The 25,360-nt window shown below is 37.5% G+C and overlaps 1 protein-coding gene across 6 annotated transcripts in view; it reads left to right on the top strand.

The window, feature by feature from the left end:
- The first annotated feature begins 3,682 nt into the window (after positions 1–3,682).
- ALG13 (ALG13 UDP-N-acetylglucosaminyltransferase subunit) overlaps positions 3,683–25,360 on the top strand; it is a 79,725-nt gene continuing 58,047 nt past the window's right edge. For 2 of the 6 annotated variants that reach the window (XR_006058401.1, XM_042242415.2), the window contains exons 1-3: positions 3,683–3,806; positions 4,772–4,934; positions 5,868–6,006. Coding sequence is in view for 2 of the 6 variants with exons in the window: in XM_042242415.2 (XP_042098349.1) it covers positions 3,726–3,806; positions 4,772–4,934; positions 5,868–6,006 (383 nt within the window). In the remaining 4 variants the exon portion in view is untranslated. Of the gene's footprint in view, positions 3,807–4,771; positions 4,935–5,867; positions 6,007–8,844; positions 14,741–25,360 lie in introns of those variants that run through there. The other 4 variants (XM_060408430.1, XM_042242413.2, XM_042242414.1 and 1 more) reach the window with 3 other exon arrangements.

The raw sequence follows: 25,360 nt of genomic DNA, 5'->3' as shown, positions 1-25,360 counted from the left end.
AATATTAAGATGTTGTGTGTTTTGTTTGACTCTTATCCTCTCAAAGTGGTGAAATTTGGTATCAAGAAAGGGTTAGCAACATACCAGTTCTTTCATGAATATATAGTGGAGTTTTACAGAGGCTGTGTGATGTGTGATAATACAATGGATTAAATGTCAAAGCAGATACAAGGACCCAGATTCCTTTCTTTTGTAAGCCCAGATAGTAAACAGATTTGCAAAAATGTGAAACATGCTCTTCTTCTCATGAAAATGTTTGTTTTGAAAAATAGTTATTGTTCATAAAAATAGGTCATTTATGTCAACATCCAAGATGCTCATCATTGCTACTTTTCAATGAGTCAATAAATATGTTAAAATGTTCTCATTTTTTAGTCTCTAATATGATAAATATCAATAGTTATAACTAACATTATAATCTACATAAATCCAAGCTCTTTGAGGTTCTCAATAATTTTAAAGCATATAAAGAATTATGGAAATAAAAAACTTGCTTTAGAGAAAAAAACAACTATTCTTTTTCCTTGAAAAAGAAAAGCACAGATACTGTCATAATTCTCTGCACTGGTACTCCTTGAGAAGTCTTAACCACCCATATTAACTATAATTTTTAGCTAAAGTGACTAATTTCTAATTTAAATAGAAAAGTGCAGGGTGGATATAATCGAAAACTGTCTGACATATAAGCATGTTGATAGGCTAGCAGAATTTAAGACTACACATGACATCTTCTACAAGCCACAGAAATCCTATTGACAACTTCCTAAAGCAGCAAAAAAGAACAAATTCATTCCACAACTCCAAGACATAGCTTCTATATAGCATTTCAAATAAGAAGCAAAAATATATAAAGTCAGAATTATGTTTAGTTTAAACCAGTGTTTCAGTATTCTATGTAACTTTAAAAAGTATCTAGTTGTGCCACAATCATCCACTAATTATTAACTCAATTTAATGTCAGTACACAATTTTTTTAAAAGTGTTTAAAGATCTTGGAAATTATCTTCAAACTGGCATACCAGGAAGCACAGTTACTATTGAAATAAAGTTTGCCAGAATATTAACTTAATGCAGTTGAAAAGAAATTTAATTATTCATAATCATAAATCTTTTAGAATATTAATTTATTAATTTTAGAAGTAATATTAATTTATTTGATCAGTAAGCCTGTATAAGAAAAACATACCCAAGCAAATAAAATGCATACTTAACACTTACAAGACAGAGAAAAGACATAATTTCCAAAATTTTACATTAATTATGTAATCTTGGGTTTTTTAAATGTTTCTGGATCAATTTCTGCAAGAAGATTTTTAATTAAAGTCTAGCACATTTAAAGTATTAATATAACCAAGTAAAGGCTCATATACTTGTGCCACAGTAAGCCAAATTCTTGACAGCAGGAGTTTTCAGCAATGTAAAGATTTATTTGCAGGGCATTCAGGACGGTGGGTCTTCCCTGGGGGTTCAAACAGTAAAGAATCTGCCTGCAATTTGGGAGGCCTGCGTTTGATCCCTGGGTAGGGGAGATCCCCCGGAGAAGGACATGGCAACCCACTCCAGTGTTCTTGCCTGGAGAATCCCATGGGCAGAGGAGCCTGGCCTGCCACAATCAATAGGGTCGCAAAGAGTCAGACTTGAGTTAGCCAATAAGCACTGCACAGTAAGGGAGTGGGATACAAATCTCAGGTGCACTCCTTCTTGGTCTTTGAGTTTTGGGGATGTTTTAAAGGGGAAGAACAAAGTGACATTTCTGATATTTCTTAATAATGATTTCAGGAGTCAAAATGTCTCTGGATTAGAATTCTCTGGACCGTTGCTCTGGGGTCTGTGAGCTCATTTTGCCCTGGAGAAATAACCTGAGATTTTACCAGAATGATAATATCTGCAACAACAGCAATTTTAGTGGACTGACTCTGGTTGATTAGTGCTCCATTAGCATAGGATTGAGGTCAGAGGGGACAAGAAAGGGATTGGGACCAGAAGAGAGAGCAAGGGGAAAAAGTTTCAGATAAATTGTCACTAACTCAGTATGGAAACTCAGTTTTGGCGAGGCTCTGTTTCACTAGATATTCGATTTTCTTATTTTCTAGAAATTTAAGAATATCCTACTTCTACATGTGCTTATTACTCTCCATGAGCTCATCAGAACAGTGCTCCTTTAATTTATATCTTCCAGATATAGGAAAAATATCACAGACACAAGGTGAGATCTTTCTGAATTACAGAATATTTTGGAATATTTTGTCTTTATATTCCAATAAATATTCATACTTTATTCCTTTATTTGGCAGAAAATATGCTTATGCTTATATTTTATTATTTAACCATGATCTTTCTTTATTTGCTGTTATGATGAAACTGTACGTACCTATGCTAATTCACTTCAGTCATGTTGGACTGTAGTCCACCATGCTACTCTGTCCATGGGATTCTCGAGGCAAGAATACTGGAGTGGGTTGCCATTTCCTCCTCCAGGTGAAACTAGTTTTATTAATTCACGAAATTCGGTATCAAGAAAGGGGTAGCAGCATCAGTTCAGTTCAGTTCAGTCGCTCAATACCACCCCTCAAAAAGACGTTTATTCAAGTCTCAAGATACAAAGTCTTGTTAGAAATACACTTGAAAGTGAATGTGAAAGTGAAGTCGCTCAGTCGTGTCCTACTCTTTGTGACCCCATGAACTCTGGACCACGCTCCTCCATCCATGGGATTTTCCAGGCAAGAGTACTGGAGTGGGTTGCCATTTCATAGGTAATTTTAGCCCATGTTTAAGGTCTAATTTACCTCCAATCTCCTCTGGTATTTAAAAGAATTTCTTCTCATAGCGTCTCTTCTGTATATAACCAGGCAATGTAAAGCATACATATCAGCTAAACTGAAATTTTAGGTAGGACATACAGAAAACATTAGAATGAAATAAAGCAGGCAATGATCCTAGTCATGGTCGTAGGACAAAGAAGCGTCTTGAAATATCACCTCTCTACTTGACTGCCTAAGTGTAACACATTTGTTGTATTCACTCACGCTAACATACAATTTTATATTTGCTTAGAATTTAAATTTATGGTAATTTTACGTTTTAAATAGTTAAATGGATGGGTTCCAAGACAGAGACAGAGGCTCCTGGCCTTAACGCCTCTATTTTACACACAATGCTTGCTAATTGAGATTACTGTCTTTCTGTAGCTTCCTAGAGACTCTGTAGGGCTCCGGCTACTTGAGAATCACAGATGGAAGTGCCCAAGCTAATGAGGGATTTTTAAAAGGGACTTTTTTTTTTTTCCCCCCCAGATGCCCTGAATAGACTTGGAAGCAAAACCATCTCTCAAATGTCTATTGACAAAACAAGGTAGTCAATAAAGAATCCCAAACTTCTGTATCATTAAAAGATCTGTGGTACCGAACCAGGCTGCAAACATAAGGGTGTGAGACTTCATGATTATTATTTTAAATCCCACTTTTGAAAAAAAAAATTGTCAATTTCCCACCTCCTTACTATGAAGGTCCCATGAACTCCTACACGCAAAAGGCTTACGAAAGTGGCCAGCACTTAGGCCAGGAGCAGTCGTTGCTTTCCTCCCATCCCCGGAGACACAGACCAGGCGCGCACTGCCCCCTGGTGGCCATGGCCGACTTCCGGTTCTTGCACCCAACCCGGCCGCCCGCGTGGCCTCCGATACGTCACATCCGGCCCTTGCGATTCGGGGTTGCGGAACCCGCGCTATGAAGTGCGTTTTTGTTACTGTAGGGACCACCAGCTTTGACGACCTCATTGCGTGTGTATCGGCGCACGACAGTCTGCAAGTGAGTGGGGGAGGCGGGCGGGCTGCGGCTGGGCTCGCCGCTCTGCGCTCGCCAGTCGCTGCCGCCAGCCTGACCGCTAACCTCGGTAACCTTGTCTGACCGCGGCGCTCGCGAAGAACCCCTAGCAGCTCGACCTCAGGTGCCGCCGCCCCTCGGCCGGCTCCTCCCAGCGCCTGACTGGGCCCTCCTTCCGCTCCCCCGCTCCTCAGAATCCTCCGCCTCCTCTGCTTGTTCCCCGCCGCCTTCCTGGGCCGCTCCTCCCCATCCTTCTCCAGCTCCTCCTCCCCCCCTCCCCCGGCTTTTCCCCTCCGATTCTCCGCCTCCGCCTCTCCTTCCTCCGGCTTCGCCCCTCCTTTCAGCGGCTCCGCCTCCCCGAGCCGGGGCTCCGGCCCGCCTCCCGGACCCGGGCCCGCCTCGCAGGCCGCTCCTCAAGCCCTCTCAGGGACGCGCCTTTGACGCGCACCGTGGGGCCCGGCTCGGCCCCAGTCGACCGGTCCTGCTGGCGCGCCGCCCCCGCCTGCCCCAGCCTTGCTCCGCCGCCCTCGGTCGGAGGCCACTGCGCCTTCCCTCCGCCTCAGGCGCCTTCCTGTCCGGCGTCCCAGGAGCGCGTCCTCTCCTCAGGGCTCGTGTTCCCGCAGCCCCAGTTCTGGGCCACGACAACGTTGTGCCTCACTCTTCCTCCGTAGTTTGCAACGTCTCTTTAAGAGTCTTTGCCTTGCTTCCTCTATCTCGCAGGGCCATTTCTTGCCCGACGTGGTGAGATGGGGCGTTTAGATCGTTTAGGGTTAGTGAGGCTCCACGTTGGGGCCCAGGACGGGAAAAAGGAGCTTTTTGAAAAAGTAGCAAATAGGCTCCAGTTCGACTAGTTGACATCCCGTGCTTCGATTGGGGGATTTGTTGCCGTCATTGCTGTTTGCCAGTGGCCTGTTTAAAAGGCCTGCTTTTTCTTTTTTCTTCCATTTCAGATAATCCAGAGCCTCGGTTACAACCGACTTGTCCTACAAATAGGTAGAGGAAAGGTGGTACCTGAACCATTCAGTACTGAGTCATTCACTCTGGATGTTTACAGGTATAAGGATTCACTGAAGGAAGACCTTCAGAAAGCAGATCTTGTTATTAGTCACGCAGGTAAAGTGCTTTAGAATCGCCCGGGTTGGTTTTTGATCGACCATAAATAAGAACAGAAACTCGAACTTTTCTGATGTAAAATAAAATCACTAGGATAACTCACCAGTAGCCCTTTTGAATATAATACTGATTTCAATATAACAGTCGAGACCAAGAACATTATTGGAGAGGATTTATAATTTCTGGGTGATAAGAAAATGGGAAATCAGTCACTGAAGCCCAGCTTTACAGTTAGGAACCCTAAACACAGAGAGGCAAAATAATATATCCAATGACATGTGTTAAGAGTTGTCAGTTGAAATTAATATCTGGGCTTAGATCTGCAGGAATGTTCAGCAATTGATCATTGAGATGCTGCTGGCTTTGGAAGATTTTTTTATATTTCTATTAAAAGGTTAAGTAACTTATCCAGTCAGTAAGTGGTAGGCAGGTAACAGTCTGGTACTGGCATCATCTACCCCAAAAGAATTTTTCACTCAACAGTCTCCTCGCTCCCATTTGAGCTATCTAAATGAGTTTAGACTTAAAAGAATTGGCCCAAATATTGTATATGTGCATGTTTGTGGAGATTTATCCTATTTTGACAGGCAGACTCATAAGGAGTGTCAAAGCGACTGAACAACAACGGCTTCCTGTACAGTATGTTGAACCTGAATCTTATTTGTATTCAGGGCCCATGCCCAGGGCGTACTACTGGTGGGCAAGTTGCAAAGCACTGAATCATAGGTCTTAATATTGTTGGCAGTGATAAAGAATGTATTTTTCAAGTCAGGTTTGTAACACTTACTAGAGAGCAAGACATAACTATTTTTTGTCATTTTGACTCTCTGATTAAAAGGCTTGTAGTGTTGCCTTGAGTTCAAGCTATAAAGCCTGGTGAAGCACCTTAACTTTTTGTAAAACTATATTGACAAATTTGGTATATTTTTGTAGGTGCAGGAAGCTGTTTGGAGACTTTGGAGAAAAGAAAGCCACTTATAGTGGTTATAAATGAAAGGTTGATGAACAATCATCAACTGGAATTGGCAAAGCAGCTACACAAAGACGGGCATCTCTTCTACTGTACCTGCAGGTATACTTGAAACTGATTAGTTGACCTCTTGTCTTAATTCCTTCCTAGCTATTCTTACCTGCCTACCTAACCAACCTGTGTCTTTGACTTCTTACTTTCTCCCACTTAGCAAACATTTTGAGTTTCTCACCAGTAAAACCTGCTTGTTTGTCTTCTACTTTGACTGTGATCTCTGTGTTATATTTCAGTGTCTATGCTTATTTCATTGCATGTGAATATCTGAATGTGTGTGCACATGTGTCTATTTATGTTCATCTAGGTGTTCAGGTCTCTGAGCATATAAACTTTTGAGTTCATTATTTTTCATTATGCAAGGAAGGCATTTGCGTATTTTCAGTTAAGGTTTTGACTTCAGTAAATCCACTGGAATCCATGAATTAAATTTACTCATTTATTCATTCATTCAGCTATACCTAATGCAAAGCAGGCATTGTTTTGGTGTTGTGGAAAGTGAAAGTCACTCAGTCGTGTCCCATTGTTTGCAACCCCAGGGACTGTACAGTCCACGGAATTCTCTAGGCCAGAATACTCAAGTCGGTAGACTTTCCCTTCTCCAGTGGATCTTCCTAGCTCAGGGATCGAACCCAGGTCTTCCACATTGCAGGCAGATTCTTTACAGCTGAGTGACAAGGGAAGCCCAAAAATACTGGAGTGGGTAGCCTAGCCCTTGTCCAGCGGATATTCCTGACCCAGGAATCAAACTGGGGTCTCCTGCATTGCAGGCAGATTCCTTACCAACTGAGCTATCAGGGAAGCCCTTGGTGCTGTGGATATAGTACTGAACATGACATAAAGTCCCTGCTCTCATGGTACCTGTGTTCCAGTGGTGGGAGATAGACATTAAACAGTTCATAAATAAGCAATCCAGAGAATTTCACATGGTGAAATGTGTTATGGAGAAAATAGGGCAGGGTGATGTGATAGCTGGGGTGAAGATTAATTAGAATGGTCAGGGAAGGCATGACTGGGTGTGCATTTGAGCTGAAACCTGAATGTCTAGAGCGAGCCAGTCATGTGAAGCTCTAGAGTCAGAAGCAACAGTGGACATTGCAAAGGCCCTAAGTTGGGAATGAGCTTGGAGTTTGGTATGTTTGAGGAATAGAGGGTTAGTGTGGCAAAAGTATAGTAAGCGAGGGTGGCTGTAATATGAAGTTGAAGCTGGGCGGCGAGAGCTCACATAAAAATTCTGGTTTTATTCTATGTTTAATAAGAAATATAAAGAGTATTTTAAGCAGAGGAATTGCTTTTTGGTGAGGAGAATTATTTTCTAGAAGTATATTAGAATTCAGCAAGAACTGATCAACATCACAATAGAAGGATGGAGAAAATTCCTGGTTTGTTTTCTATTAATTCTTCTTCAGACACTAGAAGCTTGCCAAAGGGTCAGGTCAGTAATTCACAATTATTTGATTTTAAATATAGTCCTAATTTGATGTTTTAAAAGGAAAAAAACCTCATGGAAGTATTACAGAATAAATATTTCTTATGTTATTAAAAGTTGAAATTTAAAATAAACTTTAAACTCTAGAAGAAACTGGCTAAAACGTAAGCTTTTCTTTTAATTTTATGCTTTTTGTCTCTTAGGCACTCAACAAATACTTGTTCATTCATTATTTATTGAACACATATTATGTGCCAGGCATTATTCTAGACACTTGGCATATGTCAGTGAACACAAAAACAAAGATTTTTATTTTCTTTGAGAGGAGACAGATTCGTTGAATGTTGCAGGAGCAATGGTTGATGTTCTAATCCCTGTAATGATGGAGGAGAGGGAATGTCAGGGTGGCTTTGTAATGTAGAAGCCATTCTTACAATATTGTGAGTGTGGGGAGAAGCCAGATAATAAACATTACTTGGGCTGCAGATAATTGGCATATCTGTCCTTAGGTAGTTGAGATTGTTACGAGTTAATACCATTTTTGAAGTAGAATAAATAATCATCTTCCTTAGTTTATGCAAGTTAATTTTTCCAGATACCTTTGATGAGTATTTTCATTCTAAATATTAAATTAGCTTTGGTTTTTATGTTAGTACATTAAAAAAGGGGAAATAGTGATTTCATAAACACTTTCTGACTCTCAGGCTGAAAGGGCAGTTGTACAAGTCTCCAGTTTATTAATCTTTTTTCAGTTCTAGAATTCTTTTTTACTTGTATTAATTTCAAGAAAGTCACATGCATGAATGCCATAAGAAGAATCAATAATTGGTTGTATTTTCATTTTAGGTGTATCATTTGTTTGCCGCAAATCTAGGCTGGATGACTGTATGTCTGTTCTAACTTAAGTGGCTGCTGTAATATTAAATTTCTTGAAGTAATAATTTTATGTTGTGATTGAAACCTTATTTCCAACATGCATGGTGATTGTACGTTGCTTAATTATATATGGATTTATAATAGTAAATTACTAGCAAAAAAAGTTATTTTACAGTCTTCATGCATGGTCTAGTAGTCTCCCCAGCTTATTGTGCTTGTCTTGTAGCTGTCACTCTTGGTTTCATTTATTCTGTTTTCATAAATTAATTTACTTCAAGTTATATCTGCGTAGTCCTGCAAAGTGTTCCAAAACCATATGACCACATTTTTCATGAAGTAACATTTCTGAAATCTTTTAGTTGACATAAAAGATAAAGTGACTGTTGCATTGCTATTGACATAAGCTCTTTGTGTTGTTTTATTATTAGTGTATATACCTGTAATATTAAAATACATTAAAATTCACATAGTTTGAGAAGCATCACATTATTCTTGGAAGTTAGATTCAGTCATCAAGTGGGCAGAATTGCATTATGAAATTTTCTCCCATGTTACCTAATATTTTTCTTCTTTTGTTTTAGCATGCTTCCTGGGCTGTTACAGTCAATGGACTTATCAACACTGAAATGTTTTCCTCCTGGCCAGCCAGAAAAATTTTCTGCATTTTTGGATAAAGTTGTTGGATTACAAAAATAAACACTAAACTCTCAACACTTTAAAACACCCCTCAAATTCAACCCGTGGAATGTGGTTAAATCAAGTTTAATATAGAGTATATGTTTATAGAATAATATAAATTAATAAGTCTCCTACATCTATAGAATGTATAGAAAATTTTATTTGTGAATGTTAGCATTTGGGTCCAAATTCTAATTGCAGTTTCACAAGTTTATTAGATTTTTTCCTAATCTTCATATTTTAGTAAAAGAAATATGTAGTGAACATTCACATAGTTTATCCTTGAATCCCAGAGGACTTGGAATCATGAAAAAAGAATTAAATATGAAAGCTTTGACAAAAACCTCAAATGTAGTTACTTTATGTTCCTTAAACAATGAAACAGTAACAGACTTGTAAAAAAACATTTGAGTCAGAATCTTTAGCTTCATACTCCAAGAAACCAAATTGAAACAAAACAAAACAAAAATGGGTTGTGTTCTGTGAAATAAATTATTTATATAAGCTCAGTAATTACCTTAAAAAGATTAACTTTCGAGTCAGTTGATCTATTATCCTTCAAGAAATTATTATCCTGAAGAATAGAGTGGAGTGGATGTATTCATTTTGTTGCTATAAAGTATAAATAGAAAGTGACAGTTAAATGTCAAGAAATAATTTCTAGGGCCTGCCTTATGTGAATTAAAAGTCTGGGAAGAAAAGGGTTAGAGAAACAAAAGGAGGAAATATAAAAATTGCAAGGAATTTTGTAATGGTATAATTCCACCCTTATTAATAAACACTGAGTTCACAATGATTAAAAAAAAAAAAGTGACAAAAATAATCTTACCCAATGTCAAAGCTTTACTGGTTTTAGAGTAAATTAAAAAGCATCAGTGCTGATAGGAATTGCTATTTTTTTTTAAGGACCACCCTCTTACAGTGGTATTGAAACATTTACTGTAGCATCATAGAGGAATTATTTATGTCCTTATAAAATTAATTTTACAAATGAATAAATGATCTGAGGTGTATAATGGCCTAAATGTATGGTTTTAAAAGTCACATAGCTCAAAATAGATACTTTATGAAATTCTGAACAGGGTAAGTAGTCTAAAGACCTATAAAATAAAGTAGATTATCCATAAATATTGACAGTTTTTTGGTAGAAAGTTTAGATATAACTGATCCATAAAAGAGCATTCACTATAAAGATTTATTTTCGATCGTATTATCCCAAGATGTTGAATATTCTAAACATCTTACTTGGGATGCATTAAATAATGCTTTTGTAGATTTATTTTCCTGATTGTGTTTTACTTAGGCTAATAATAAAATAAATTGTTACTAATGGTAGAAGGTGGTGGCTCAGAAGTACTCTGGGTAGCAGGAGGATGCCAACTTGGATTAAAATTTTGCTGAGATTAATCTAAAAAGTGAGTAATCTATATCTACATGGTTGAGAATTTACAGCACCATAATCATAATTATATTGTATATTAGTGTTAACCAAATGCTATAGGAAAGTCCCTATTCAAATCCATAGAGTTTCACTTTTCTGGGCTTTTCTTTTAAATGTATTTCTCTAGTTTGAGAAAAATTGTGGCTTAAAATTTATATTGATCACTCAATCTTTAATTATCTTATGTCATGAAGGATTAGCCATAGGGAATCAGAAATAAATGAAAGGGTCTACTTAAACATTAGACAACTAAAAAGCCCTAAATCCTCTGCTTCTTTCCCACATGAGTACATAACCCAGATTTCATTATTTCATTTAGCAGAGGCTTCAACCGGTGGTGTCAGTTGTGTGTAGTGACATCTCGACTACAGCTTTGTGGGGAATTTTGTATCAGTTGTGAGGTTTACAAATCAGCAAATATCTTAGAATCATTTTGATTTGGCAGGAATCCTCAAGACTGTCTAGTTCATTCCCTTCATCTCTCAGGTGAGGAAGAAGGCAAGAGGTTACAACTTGTCTAAAATAATAGCCTTTGACAGAGCTGCCACTAGAAGCAACTTCTTGACTCCCATTCCTGTGCTTTTTGTACCATACCATAATACATGTTGTAAGCTTTTTGTTTTCTTTTTATGTTTGCCTAGTATTTAGTTACTTTAATCATATCCAGGGGAGATTTTCTTCATTTCCAGAAGTTTATTTTAGTGGGAATTTCACAGTTCACTAAGTTGGGTTTTCCTTTGGTGTGTTGCAACCTTACCTTGGACTTAGAAACCGATTACTCCTGAGTTTTTGGCATCTAGCAAAATGCCATGGATAGGATTGATACTAGATTGAACAAGTAGACTTTAAGACAAAGAATTCTAGACTTTTGGAATTGGTAGAGAATTTTAAAAATACCTAGTACAAACCACTCATTTTACAGATGAGGAAAGAGGCTAGGATAAATTAATTGCCAAGTGTTTGTCTGATTGATCCTTATGAAGAAATTAATGGTAACCAAAATTCTATTTGAAATATGTATCCACTAAAATAAAATTTGTTTAGTTTCATTACCTGACAGGGTTTCAGATTTTTGAAATCAATGCCTAAGTGCAGTGCAGTTTATTTAGCAGTTTTATATTGAGAGATATTGAGAGGTTAAGGCAGTGAAAGAGAAAGTTTAGCATTTTGAGAAATTCACATTGTTGGTAGGTTCAGAGGTGGGCAGGTAATGGTAGAAAGTTGATTGATGTTGGAGTAGGTGAAAGGTGATGTGAAGTTATGGATGCTTGGAAAGTAAAGAATTTATAATAGACTGTGCTTATAATTTGAAAGGAAAAAAGAGGATTTGGTGTTAGGTAAGAGAACTGATGAACTTGTTGTGTGGTTCTGCAACATTGAAAAGTAATCATCTCAAAGTACTGTCTAGTGATTCTAGACACCTAGAACCTAGAATCAGAGCACTGCTTTGTATGTTTTTAAAGGCAAATCATGTAGACACAGGGCAATATAAAAATATGTACCATTTTGATAATTTGAGGAAGTTTTCCAAGACTAAGGATGTCAGGAATGACTTAACAGTAATGTAATTTTTCTTGGTCCTTTATCATGTTAATAATGTAAGCACTTAATCTCTGTGATTTGTTAAAAATAGGAAATTATCAGAGATGACGAAAAATCTTCATATGGTCTGAGAAATGAGATGTATGGGCAGATAATTTGAAATTGTGTTTTGGAAACGATTTGGACTGGGTGGTTCTGATAGCTGTGTGGTAATCAATTTTCTGCTAAACAGTTAATACCATACTTTTATGGGGGAGTGGGAGTGAAGAATAGTAGTAACAGTTAATACCCATTGCCTGCTTAGTATGTATGGTGTACTGTTTAAAACATTTTATATAAACATACTCATTTATAATATAACCTTATGAAATAGTTACTGTTCCATTTTGCAAGTGAGGAGACTGACCTTAGAGCATAACGTGAAAAAGTAGTTTTATGCTTCTTAAATATCCAAAAGATGATCTGGGAATTGTGATTGTAGCTATGTAATCTATTTCAGTTTTTACATTGCTTATTTGAAAGCATACTGATTGCTAAACTCCCAGTTGGTTACCTGGTTGCAACTTATTTGCCAGGCTCTTGTTTTCTCTTAAAATGTTTGTATTTTGGGCTCTGTTTTTGGTCCTCTTTATATACTTTTTCTTGGTATTTTCACTTCTAGGGTTTCTCTTACTGCCTCCCATATATATCCCCCAACTGTGATTTGAGCTCCTGCATGGTATTTTCCAGTTGCCTATACGTCATGTCAGTCTCATAAATTTCTGAAGTATCCTGAATTTGATGTGCCCTAAACAAATTTTACTTCTTTTCATGCTTCTGAGATCCTTATTTGTATTAATGGTGTCACCATTGAGTCAGCCCTCCAGGCTGTAACTTTTACATCTCCAATCCTTTATATATGATTGGTCACCAGATACTCTTAGCTTTACTTCCTAAATGTTTCAAGCCCACTTGTTTATTTGTTCTCTTACTTTTTTTTGTTTTAATTTTTAAACATAAATGCATGGTAAGAATCTACTTTTTGTATCAGCAGGACTCTAGACTTGGTTCCTGCTCTGGAGGAACTCTTTCAGTATGCTTGAGGAGGAACTATATTTATGAGTCTTCTGCCAGAAAAACAGTAGGCTGTCTGTAAATGATAAATGCACTTCTGTAATTTAGTAGTCTTTTCTCATTATCTTGATTAGGTATTGGGGCTAGGAAACATTGTCATCTTGCACACTTTCACTTCACACTGTCTTTGACTTGACTTCAAAATCTCTAGTATGCCTCTCATTCAGAAGAAAGATGTGATGACCATCACATGATATGGTGAAGTTTGTAGGATCAAGTGTTTGTAGAAATAGCATCTAAAACATAGCAGTGCTGATCCTATGTAATGTTCTAGTGGTATTTAAGGATCTGTCAAATAACGATACCTGTTGGGGATTTTTGGACAAACACGGTGTTAAAAATCAGAGATTTATAAAAAGCAGTAGCTATAGTGTTTTCCAGTAAGAGAGTACAGAGGATAACCACAAAATCACACTTAATTCCTTGTTAAATGGTTCATTCCTTACATGAATATTCTAGTACAATCTGGTATAGTTCTTTCAATTATGATTTTTTAGGTGGCTAGATAAAAGATAAGCAAAAAAATTTAGCTTCAGACGGCAAGGTAAAATACATGTTTCTTGATGTTGATATTGATTCTTAAAAAATATTTTGAGCAGTTTTTAATACCATCATGTCCTATCTGTTTTGGTATTTCATTTCTAGATCCTTACTGTCTTTATGAATTTTTACTATATCCTGGCAGATTGATACTCTGTCATGATTGATTTTGGGGGCCGGTGGAGGGGTGGGGGTAGGGAGGGGGATCTGTGTTCTGTAGCCTACTAGATCTTAGTTCCCTGAGCAGGGATCAAACCCATGCCCCTGGCAGTGGAAGCAGAGAGTCTTAACCACTAGACCTTCAGAGAATTCCCATGTCATGATTGTATTTTGATGGCTACAGTCCTGCTTTTAAAGGCAGTCATTCTTAAGCTTTTGGGAGATCATGAAACCCTTCAAAATACTTAAAACTACTGCTTCTCTGTACTAACATTTTGCCATGAGTTACAAGGAATTTACAGGTACCTTGAGGCTGTGCTAGGTTAAGAATCCCTAGATGGAGGCCAACTTCAATAATTTGATTCCTTGGTCATTGTTCATTAATATTTAATGATAACAGACTCCTTTATAATTAAACCCTCTGGTTAAATACATTTAAGTTTAGTGACTTCCAGTTTTTATAATATAAAACAAGTTATAAATTTTTCTCATTTGAAACATGCCAAGCAGCATTTTGAAACTAACCTGAATACTTTAACTCAGTATCTATAACCCAAAAACTTTTGTAGTAGTTTCTAATTGATAAAAAGAGCTAAATGAGAATTATATACATTTATAGTAGTTATTTTAGGATATATTACATTAGGCTATTTGGTAAAGCAACATAGTGTTGTAATTTACTCACTATCAAATGTGCTTCTAAGGTATTTGCTGAACTGATAGTCACTGTTGGAATGTCTGTGAGAGGCCATATATTGCATCTTTTTCTGTTCATTTCCTCTTTTTTCCAGAATATACTGATTATTTCTCTACTACTGTATGAAGAAAGTAGATAATACACCTACTCCCCAAATTTAGGAGTGAAACACATTCTTATGTTTCAAAGTGGTTTTCTGAATTTCAGTTTTTCCATTTGTAAACTAGTAAAACTAGCTTCCTTCATAGGTGACTTCTAATCCATGTGTGGCATGTTTGAAAATTAAAAAAAAAATGTTAAAATAATACATTCCTCTTGGTTAGAGTTTTTGTTTTAAGAAGTAGGAGTAGGCTTAGAGATACTTTCCTAGAATTCAGTCCTAAGTAATAAAGAAAGCAAAATCTTCCTTGAATTTCATATTTAAATTCATATTCAGTCTCTAGCTGGGGTTGTGGTTAGAGAATTAAAGTTTACTTAGAGGAGTAAGGGAATGAGTCTCTTCAGTGCATCAAAACAAAAGAATGTTCTGGTCTTTATTCTCCCTTCCTTTAATCCCGTCTGTCTGTAGACTGACTGGACACTGCATGTAGCTTAAAAAACAACAAAAAACAGCCTTCAGTATTTCTGTGTCAATATATTTTTAAACATACTATTTTTCTTTTTTTCATAATCTGTATTAGAATGCTTCGGGTGGAACTAGGGAAGAGAGGAAATGAAAGCAAGTGGCTCCTGATAATGTTTCTTCTGTTTTGCATATCTGAACAAGAATAACTGTTCTGGGAAGTCAATTATTTTTCTTTATTGCCTCCTTCCTAAAACTTTGAGGAGTTGGTATAGGGCCTTATGGCCGGATTTTGTCTTAGAACCGTTGTATTTCTTTTCTTCACTAATCTTGCATTGCTAATTCTGTCATAAATGTTCACCATGAAAAGAAGTGACAGGTTCTAGTTTCAGGGTACTGTTAAAAATGTTTTTTTTAAAAAAGTTTACTGTTATATTTTTCAGTAATGAAAGACCATAACAGGTTTCTATAGAATTGCAGAGCAGTTTCCCCCATTGGCCCCATGTTATTTCATACTGAAAAATGACTGAAGTAAATGATTTATCAATTAAAAAAAATGCTAATTGCCTTTACAGCAGGCAGTGATGTTGTTATATACATATATCTGTTAATTTTTTCAGTTTTGTTGACTTATAATTGACATGTAACATTAAGTTGTATAACTTAATGATTTGATATGTATATATAGTGAAAAATAAGGGCTTCCCTGGTGGCTCAGCTGGTAAAGAATCTGCCTGCAGTGCAGGAGACCTAAGTTCGATCCCTGGGTTGGGAAGATCCCCTGGATAAGGGAATGGTTACCCACTACAGTATTCTGGCCTGGAGAATTCCATGGACTGTGTAAGTCCATGGGGTCACAAGAGAGTTGGACACGACTGAGCGACTTTGACTTTCATAGCAAAAAATGATTACCACAATAAGTTTAGTTAACATCCATCACTACACATAGTTACGAATTTTGTTATGTTTAAAAATCCAAGTCTGTTTATTTCATTTGACAAGGTAAGATTTATTATTTTTATGTGGGCCATTCTGCCCCACAATTTGCCAGGATAATATGTTAATCCCCCTACAAGCTATGGTTAATGTTGATCACAAATTTGTTCATCTAAAGGGAGGGTATATCTGTTACCTACTTTTGACTCGCAGAGAATCACACTTCTTTAGACCTGAAAGAGCTTAGAGATCATATAGCCTGTCAACTTTATTTTACAGTTAAGTGGCAACCCACTCCAGTATTCTTGCCTGGAGAATCCCATGGACAGAGGAGCCTGGTGGGCTACAGTCCACGGGGTCGCAAAGAGTTGGACACGACTGAGTGACTTCACTTTCACTTAAGGAAACCAATGCAGACAGATTGAAATGGCATAACAAATTTCACAATCTTTTCATGATAACTGTATTGTCTCTTAGAAATTAAAACAATTGCTCAAAAACATTTTTATACATTTACAACTATACCATATATGTCACAGTGTATGCTTTTAAAAAAAAATCCAGGCATATTTAATTTACTTATAGAAACATGAAGGAGTATTATCTTTGAATTAAAACTATTAGTATTTATATTCTTCATAGTACAGAGAATTTCCCTATTTCATCAGTGAAAGAAGAAATAGACAATTCCAGTTAAAACAACAAATCCCTTTTTCAAGTTGAATTATGGTATGAAAAGTAGTTGTAAAAACACATCAATTTTATGACAGGTCAAATGATTTGTTAATTATTTTTATTTTCTTCAATTTATTTTAATCTGTACCCATAGTACAGTGCTTAAAAGGTCTTTTAGGCAATTGTTTTTCTTCCTATTTTCAATGTCAAAGGGAGGAGATGCATTAAGGTTTGGGAAAGTGCCTCTGAGAAGTTATATTTGAATTATGGCTTGATTTTCAGTAGAATTTAGGTGAAATTGTTCTGTTTCTTACCTTTTTTTTTGGACCAAAGAATAATTTCTTAGTGAACCTTTTTATTTGGCAGATAGCAGTTAACAGGGGGCTTCCCTGGTGGCTCAGTGGTAAAGAATCCGCCTGCCAGTGCAGGAGACACAGATTTGATCTCTGGGTCAGGAAGATTCCCTGGAGGGGGAAGTGACAAACCACTCCAGTATTCTTGCCTGGGAAATCCCATGGATGGAGGAACCTGGTGGTCCATGGGGTTGCAAAAGAGTTGGAGATGACTTCGCAACCAAACAACAACAGCAACAAATACTTATTAAGCAGTTATGTAAGCACTTGACATACAGTATCTAATGTAATTATTCCAACATCCTTAGATTTAGATCACAGAAAAATTCCTGGAGTAACATTCCTCAAACTTTGAAAATTTGAAAGCATTATCTATAGTGCACTAAAAACCATTAGTAACTTGAATGCTAAAGTTGCCTGATTAACTTTGAAAGTGAAAGTCGCTCAGTTGTGTCCAACTCTTTGCGATCCCATGGACAATACAGTCCATGGAATTCTCCAGGCCAGAATACTGCAGTGGGTAACCTTTCCCTTCTCCAGGGGATCTTCCCAACCTAGGGATCAAACCCAGATCTCCTGCATTGCAGGTGGATTAACTTTGACTTGGCCTTTTTTTCCCTTATGGAAAAGACCGGGTCAAAGTTGAGTAGGTAACTTTGGCATTCCTTGGAGCCTTTAGAACTGGACATGGAACAACAGACTGGTTCCAAATAGGAAAAGGAGTACATCAAGGCTATATATTGTCACCCTGCTTATTTAACTTATATGCAGAGTACATCATGAGAAATGCTAGGCTGGAAGAAGCACAAGCTGGAATCAAGATTGCCGGGAGAAATATCAATAACCTCAGATATGCAGATGACACCACCCTTATGGCAGAAAGTGAAGAGGAACTAAAAAGCCTCTTGAAAGAGGAGAGTGAAAAAGTTGGCTTAAAGTTCAACATTCAGAAAACGAAGATCATAGCATCTGGTCCCATCACTTTTTGGGAAATAGATGGGGAAACAGTGGACACAGTGTCAGACTTTATTTTGGGGGCCTCCAAAATCACTGCAGATGATGACTGCAGCCATGAAATTAAAAGACGCTTACTCTTTGGAAGAAAAGTTATGACCAACCTAGATAGTATATTGAAAAGCAGAGACATTACTTTGCCAACAAAGGTCCGTCTAGTCAAGGCTATGGTTTTTCCAGTGGTCATGTATGAATGTGAGAGTTGGACTGTGAAGAAAGCTGAGCGCTGAAGAATTGATACTTTTTAACTGTGGTGTTGGAGAAGACTCTTGAGAGTCCCTTGGACTGCAAGGTGGAGAAGGAAATGGCAACCCACTCCAGTACTCTTGCCTAGAAAATCCTATGGACAGAGGAGCCTGGCAGGCTCCTCAATCCATGGGGTCGCAAAGAGTCAGACACGACTGAGCGACTTCACTTGGGCTGCAAGGAGATCCAACCAGTCCATTCTGAAGGAGATCAGCCCTGGGTGTTGTTTGGAAGGAATGATGCTAAAGCTGAAATTTCAGTACTTTGGCCACCTCACGCGAAGAGTTGACTCATTGGAAAAGACTCTGATGCTGGGAGGGATTGGGGGCAGGAGGAGAAGGGGACTACAGAGGATGAGATGGCTGGATGGCATCACCAACTCGATGGATGTGAGTCTGAGTGAACTCTGGGTGTTGGTGATGGACAGGGAGGCCTGGCGTGCTGTGATTCATGGGGTCGCAAAGAGTCAAGACACGACTGAGCAACTGAACTGAACTGGAGCCTTTAATTTTGCTAATGGACATATGAACTTCAAAGACAGGATTATAGTATAGGGCCTTGAAACTCTCTTCTCAGCAACACTTATTAATAACTGGTGGAACATCTTGTTCTAGAGCACTGGTTCCCAAAGTGTGATCCTGAGCCAGTAGCATCAGCACCACCTCAGAACTGCTTGTTTAGTTGCTAAGTTGTGCCCAATTCTTTGCGACCCCATGGACTGTAGCTCACTAGGCTCCTCTGGGAAATCAGGCAAGAATACTGGAGTGGTTTGCCATTTCCTACTCCAGGGCATCTTCTGGACCCAGGGACCAAACCGCATTTCCTGCATTGGCAGGAAGATTATCACTGAGCCACCAGGGAAGCCTTTAAAAATGCAAATTCTTGGGACCCACCCCAGCTCTGGCTGAATCAGAGTTTCTGGGCATGGGGCAATCTTTGTTCAAGCCCTTCCCTTGAGAACCACTGTTCTAGAGATTTGCAGTATTGGAGTAATTTGCTGTAGAAGAATAATCAGCCAATTGGGATTTCAAGTGTAATAGATGTTTCAAACGACAGTATTTATTACTATGAAATTGCTTTCTATTACATTCAGGAAGAATTTTAGTATTGTCCTACAAGTCTTTTTTTAAAAGTCCTATTGTACTAATTTGGGGAACATTACTTGTGGTTACCATTTCTGAGTCTTAGTTCATATCTTCTTTAGAATGCATTCCTTCTATAGTAATTGCAAAAATCAGGAGACGATATTTAGTTCCAGTCCTAGTACTATTGCCAATTTGATGTGAAAACATGAACAAGTCTTATAATTATTTGAAACTTGTTTCTTCATCTGTAAAGAATGAAGAACTTCTCTTGTTTAAAACAAGAGGTTCTTTTTAGCTGTAACATTCTGCTTATCATTTTTCCAGTTTATTATGTTCTATTTCTTGTTCACTTTATTGAATTAATTTATTATTTCCTAAGATAATACATGTAAATATGTAAAATATTAACTAGTTCTACAAGGCTTATAACAAGAGACAGCAGTTCTGTGTCCCATTCCTCATCTCTGACCCTGCTTCCTGTAGGTAAACATATGTTTTGTAAATGATACATTCTAACTTGTTTCTTATATTTGAATATCATCTATAGACTTCCTTCTGTGGAAGAGAGGCCTTATCCCCTTCCTCACTTTCTTCCATATTAGGAAGTCTGTTGTTTAGTTGCTAAGTCCTATCCAACTCTTGCAACCCCATGGACCACTAGGCTCATCTGTCCATGGGATTTTCCAGACAAGAATACTGGAGTGGGTTGCCATCTTCTTCAGGGGATCTTCTGACCCATGGATTAAACCTGCATCTCCTGCATTGGCAGGCGGATTCTTTACCACTGAACCACCTGGGAAGCCTCAGGAAGTTTATAGGTGATACTTAAATTTAAAAAACAAAAATTTAGTTTATCAATTATGGTGAGATCTGTTTTCAGCATTGACATTATGATTTCTTTAGTAAATATTCACATATGAGCCATGTTTTGTTGACTGATTACATTTCTATAAAACTATTTCATTTTTGTTTTTTTCATTTGCTCAGTTTTCTATAGAACTATTCTCAAGCTTTCCATCTGAGGAGGTCATCTTTCCTAGTACGTTTAGACATGCTAGGTTATCTGTAACTTATTTATTTTTTAATATGTCTGTGCGGTAGTTTTATTTTACCTCAACTGGTGGTTCTCTATCTAGTCCTGCCTAAAAGTCTGTCCTCCTGGAATTTCCCCTGCAACCTTACCTTAAAATTTCTTTTGCTTCTCTTTTGGAATCTTCTGTTTCCAGGATTCCATGCACCCCACCCCTTTTTTGTGGTTTAACATACTAATTTTGGTTTCAGATGTCCTCCACTAGCTTTCTGATAAAGGATGGCACATTTTTTAATCTTTCAAGTTTGAAAATGCCTTCTTCTAGTCTCCCCATCTGATTGATAGCTTGGTATAGAATTCAAGGTTGGAAATAATTTCCCCTCAAATATTGAACTTCATTGTTTTCTAGCTTATAATTCTTCTGTTGAGAATTTATTATTATTCATATGTGTGATCCTTTGTATAAGATCTGTTTTTCCTCTCAGAAAGCTTTAGAATCTTTATTCCCTGACTTTAGGAATGTTGTTACATGCATTGCAGATCATCTTTTTTGCTTTCATTGTTCTGACTGCTTCATGGACTCTTTCAGTCTAAATATAGACAGTCATATCCTGCAGTGGTAGAATTTTCCTTACGTCATCATCATTATTTCTTCCCCTGCACTTTCTTCATCTCATTTTGGGACTCCTGTTGGTTGGATATTGGCTTTCCTAAATTGATCCTCTAATTTCCTTGTTTTTATCTCTACAACCTTGTCTGTTTTGTGAGCTCCTCGACTATAAATTCTGTTCCTTCTACTGCTTTTGTTTTATTCATTTTTACATTTAAATATAGCAGAATTAGCATTTTCATGTATAGTTCTATACATTTAAAAAAATGTATAATGTAAGATACAGAACTCTTCCACTCCATCTTTAAATCCCCTCCTGTCATCCCTTTATAGTCAGCCCTTTCCTGCAATCTTAACAACTGGCAGCAACTGATCTGTTTTCCCTTTCTGTAGTTTTGTCTTTTCCAGTATGTCATATAAATGTAGTCATACAGTATGTAACCCTTTGAAGCTCTCTTCATTGGCTTAGCACAGTGCATTTGGAATTCACCCATGATCTTGTATGTATCCAGAATTATTCTTTATTGTTGAGGAATATTCTGTTTTATGGATATACCACAGTTTTTCCATTCACCATTTGAAGGATGTTTGGATTGTTTCCAGCTTGGGAGGAATCATGATTATTAATAAAGCTGCTATAAATATTCATGTGCAGGTTTTTGTGTGAACTTAAGTTTTCATTTCTCTTGGAAATTTACCCAGAAGTGGGGTTGTTGGGTCATATGACAACTCTGTTTTATTTTACAAGAATCTGCTAAACTATTTTTCCAGAGTGGATGTACTATTTTATATTCCTACCAGCAACATATGAGAGTTCCAGTTGTTCTTCATCTTTGTCAATACTTGCTGTTGTCATTTAAAAAATATTTTGGTCATTCTATGATGTATGTAGTATTATCTCATTAAAGATAAACACATGGCCAACAGGTGCATAAAGAGATAATCAATATTATTAGCCATCAGGGGAATGCAAAAAAAAGCAAAACACAAGGAAGGCACCATTTCATACCTACATGGGATGGCTATAATCCAAGAGATGGACAGTAATGTGATTTGGGAACTCTCATATGCTACTGATGAGAATGACAATAGTGCAGCTGAAGCAATTCCATTCCTAGGTATTACCCAAGAGAATAGAAATGTCCAGACAAAAACTTGCACATGAATATTTATAATAGCATCAGTCATTTGATTGTCAAAAAGTAGAAACTACCCACATATCTGTCAACTGATGAATGGATAACTAAAATCTACCTTAACTATACAAAGGATTGAAATACTGATACATAGGTGCTCCTTGAAAACATCATGCTAAGTGAAAGAAGTCAGTTCCACAGGACAGTATATTATATACCATTTGTTTGAAGTGTCCAGAATAGGCAAATACATAGAGATGGAAAGTAAATTAGTGGTTCCCTGGAGTTGGTGGGGATAGGATTGGAGGCTGATGGTTGTGAGATGTGGAGTTTCATTTTGGGGGTAATAAAAGTGTTCTAGAATTGATTGTGGTAATGGATGTATAACTGTAAATATACCAAAAAATAATTGAAATGTACCTTGTGAGTGAATGGTATAGTATATGAACTATATTATAAAGCTATTTTAAAATCACCAGTTTTAAGTGATTTTTCAGTAATTTTTAGTGAATATGCAGAGTTGTGCAGACATCACCACAAAAGTTTTATAACATTTTTATCCATCAAAAAGATCCTTTGTGCCTGTTTGCATTTAATACTTATTCCCATCCTAACTGTAGGCAACCACTAACCTGCTTTCTTTCTCTTTAGACTTGTGTTTTTGGTATATTTCATATGGATGGAATCATATCTTTTGGAATCATGCCCCTTTTGCATCTGGCTTCTTTTACTTAGGATCCAGTTTCTCCACAACCATGCTACCACTTGTTATTAGTGATGTCTTATTGTGGTTTTAATTTGCATTTTCCTAATGATTAAATTAGAGATAGAAAGGGAACATTTCATGCAAAGATGGGCTCAATAAAGGACAGAAATGGTCTGGACCTAACAGAAGCAGAAGATATTAAGAAGAGGTGGCAAGAATAACAGAAGAACTGTACAAAAAAGATCTTCACGACCTGGATAATCACGATGGTGTGATCACTCATCTAGAGCCAGACATCCTAGAATGTGAAGTCAAATGGGCCTTAGAAAGCATCACTACGAACAAAGCTAGTGGGGGTGATGGAATTCCAGTAGAGCTATTTCAAATCCTGAAAGATGATGCTGTGACAGTGCTGCACTCAATATGCCAGCAAATTTGGAAAACTCAGCAGTGGCCACAGGACTGGAAGATGTCAGTTTTCATTCCAATGCCAAAGAAAGGCAATGCCAAAGAATGCTCAAACTACCACACAATTGCACTCATCTTACATGGTAGTAATGTTCAAAATTCTCCAAGCCAGGCTTTAGCAATACGTGAACCATGAACTTCCTGATGTTCAACCTGGTTTTAGAAAAGGCAGAGGAACCAGAGATCAAATTGCCAATATCCACTGGATCATGGAAAAAGCAAGAGAGTTCTAGAAAAACATCTATTTCTGCTTTATTGACTATGCCAAAGCCTTTGACTGTGTGGATCACAATAAACTGTGGACAATTCTTCAAGAGATGGGAATACCAGACCACCTGACCTGCCTCTTGAGAAATCTGTATGCAGGTCAGGAAGCAACAGTTAGAACTGGACATGGAAGAACAGACTGGTTCCAAATAGGAAAAGGAGTACGTCAAGGCTGTATATTGTCACCCTGCTTATTTAACTTATGTGCAGAGTGCATCATGAGAAATGCTGGGCTGGAAGAAGCACAAGCTGGAATCAAGATTGCTGAGAGAAATATCAATAACCTCAGATATGCAGATGACACCACCCTTATGGCAGAAAGTGAAGAGGAACTAAAAAGCCTCTTGATGAAAGAGGAGAGTGAAAAAGTTGGCTTAAAGCTCAACATTCAGAAAACGAAGATCATGGCATCCGGTCCCATCACTTCATGGCAAATAGATGGGGAAACAGTGGAAACAGTGTCAGACTTTATATTTGGGGGCTCCAAAATCACTGCAGATGGTGACTGTAGCCATGAAATTAAAAGACGCTTACTCCTTGGAAGAAAAGTTATGATCAACCTAGATAGTATATTCAAAAGCAGAGACATTACTTTGCCGACTAAGGTCCATCTAGTCAAGGCTATGGTTTTTCCAGTGGTCATGTATGAATGTGAGAGTTGGACTGTGAAGAAGGCTGAGCACCGAAGAATTGATGCCTTTGAACTGTGGTGTTGGAGAAGACTCTTGAGAGTCCCTTGGACTGCAAGGAGATCCAAGCAGTCCATTCTGAAGGAGATCAGCCCTGGGATTTCTTTGGAAGGACTGATGCTAAAGCTAAAACTCCAGTACTTTGGCCACCTCATGCGAAGAGTTGACTCATTGGAAAAGACTTTGATGCTGGGAGGGATTGGGGGCAGGAGGAGAAGGCGACGACCGAGGATGAGATGGCTTGTTGGCATCACTGGCTCAATGGACGCGAGTCTGAGTGAACTCCGGGAGTTGGTGATGGACAGGGAGGCCTGGCGTGCATGGGGTTGCAAAGAGTTGGACACGACTGAGCGACTGAACTGAACTGAACTGAACTGAATGATAAACATCATCTTATGTGCTATAATTAGCCATTCCTGTATCTTTGGTGATATATGTAGTCAAATCTTTGCCCATTTTTAAATTGTTTAGTTGTTTTCTTATTGTTGACTTTTGAGTTCTTTTATATATTTTTGGTACAAAGCTTTTTTGTCAGGTGATATACAGATATATTCTTTCAGTCTGTGGCTTGTGTTTTCACTTTCCTAACAGTGTCATTTGCAGAGCAAAAGGTCTTAATTTTGGTAAAGTCCAGTTAATCAGTTTTTCTTATATTATACCTAAGTTCTCTTTACTAACTCAAGGTCTTGACAATTTTCTCCTTGCTTCTAAAAGTTTTAAAGTTTCGTTCTATATTTCGATCTTTGATCCATTTTGAGTTAATTGTATCATAGAAGATATGAGGTATAGGTTGAGGATCTTTTTTTTTTTTAATTTTTCATATGGCTGTCAAGTGTTTCTTCCAGCACTGTTTGATAAAACTGTGAATTTTTTCTGTATTGAGCTGCTCTTGCAACTTCGTCAAAAATCATATTTTTATGGGTCTCTGTGTGTTTTCTCTCTGTGTTTACATTTACTTTCCTCTATCTACCTTTGTCTTCCTGCCTCTCATATTTTTTCTGTTCTTGCTGTATCTCTTTTCTGATTCTCTCTCCCATTTTCCCTTTTTCTATCTCCTTTCTCAAAATGAAATGTATGGGTTAATACTTTTAGTTTAAAGGACAGTAAATATAAAGAATGTCTATTTTCTCTACAAGTAAGAAATTCCAAA

The sequence above is a fragment of the Ovis aries genome, chromosome X, assembly GCF_016772045.2.
Source record: "Ovis aries strain OAR_USU_Benz2616 breed Rambouillet chromosome X, ARS-UI_Ramb_v3.0, whole genome shotgun sequence".
In the NCBI taxonomy this organism is placed as follows: Eukaryota; Metazoa; Chordata; class Mammalia; order Artiodactyla; family Bovidae; genus Ovis; species Ovis aries.
This window is presented reverse-complemented; position numbering and strand designations above follow the sequence as displayed.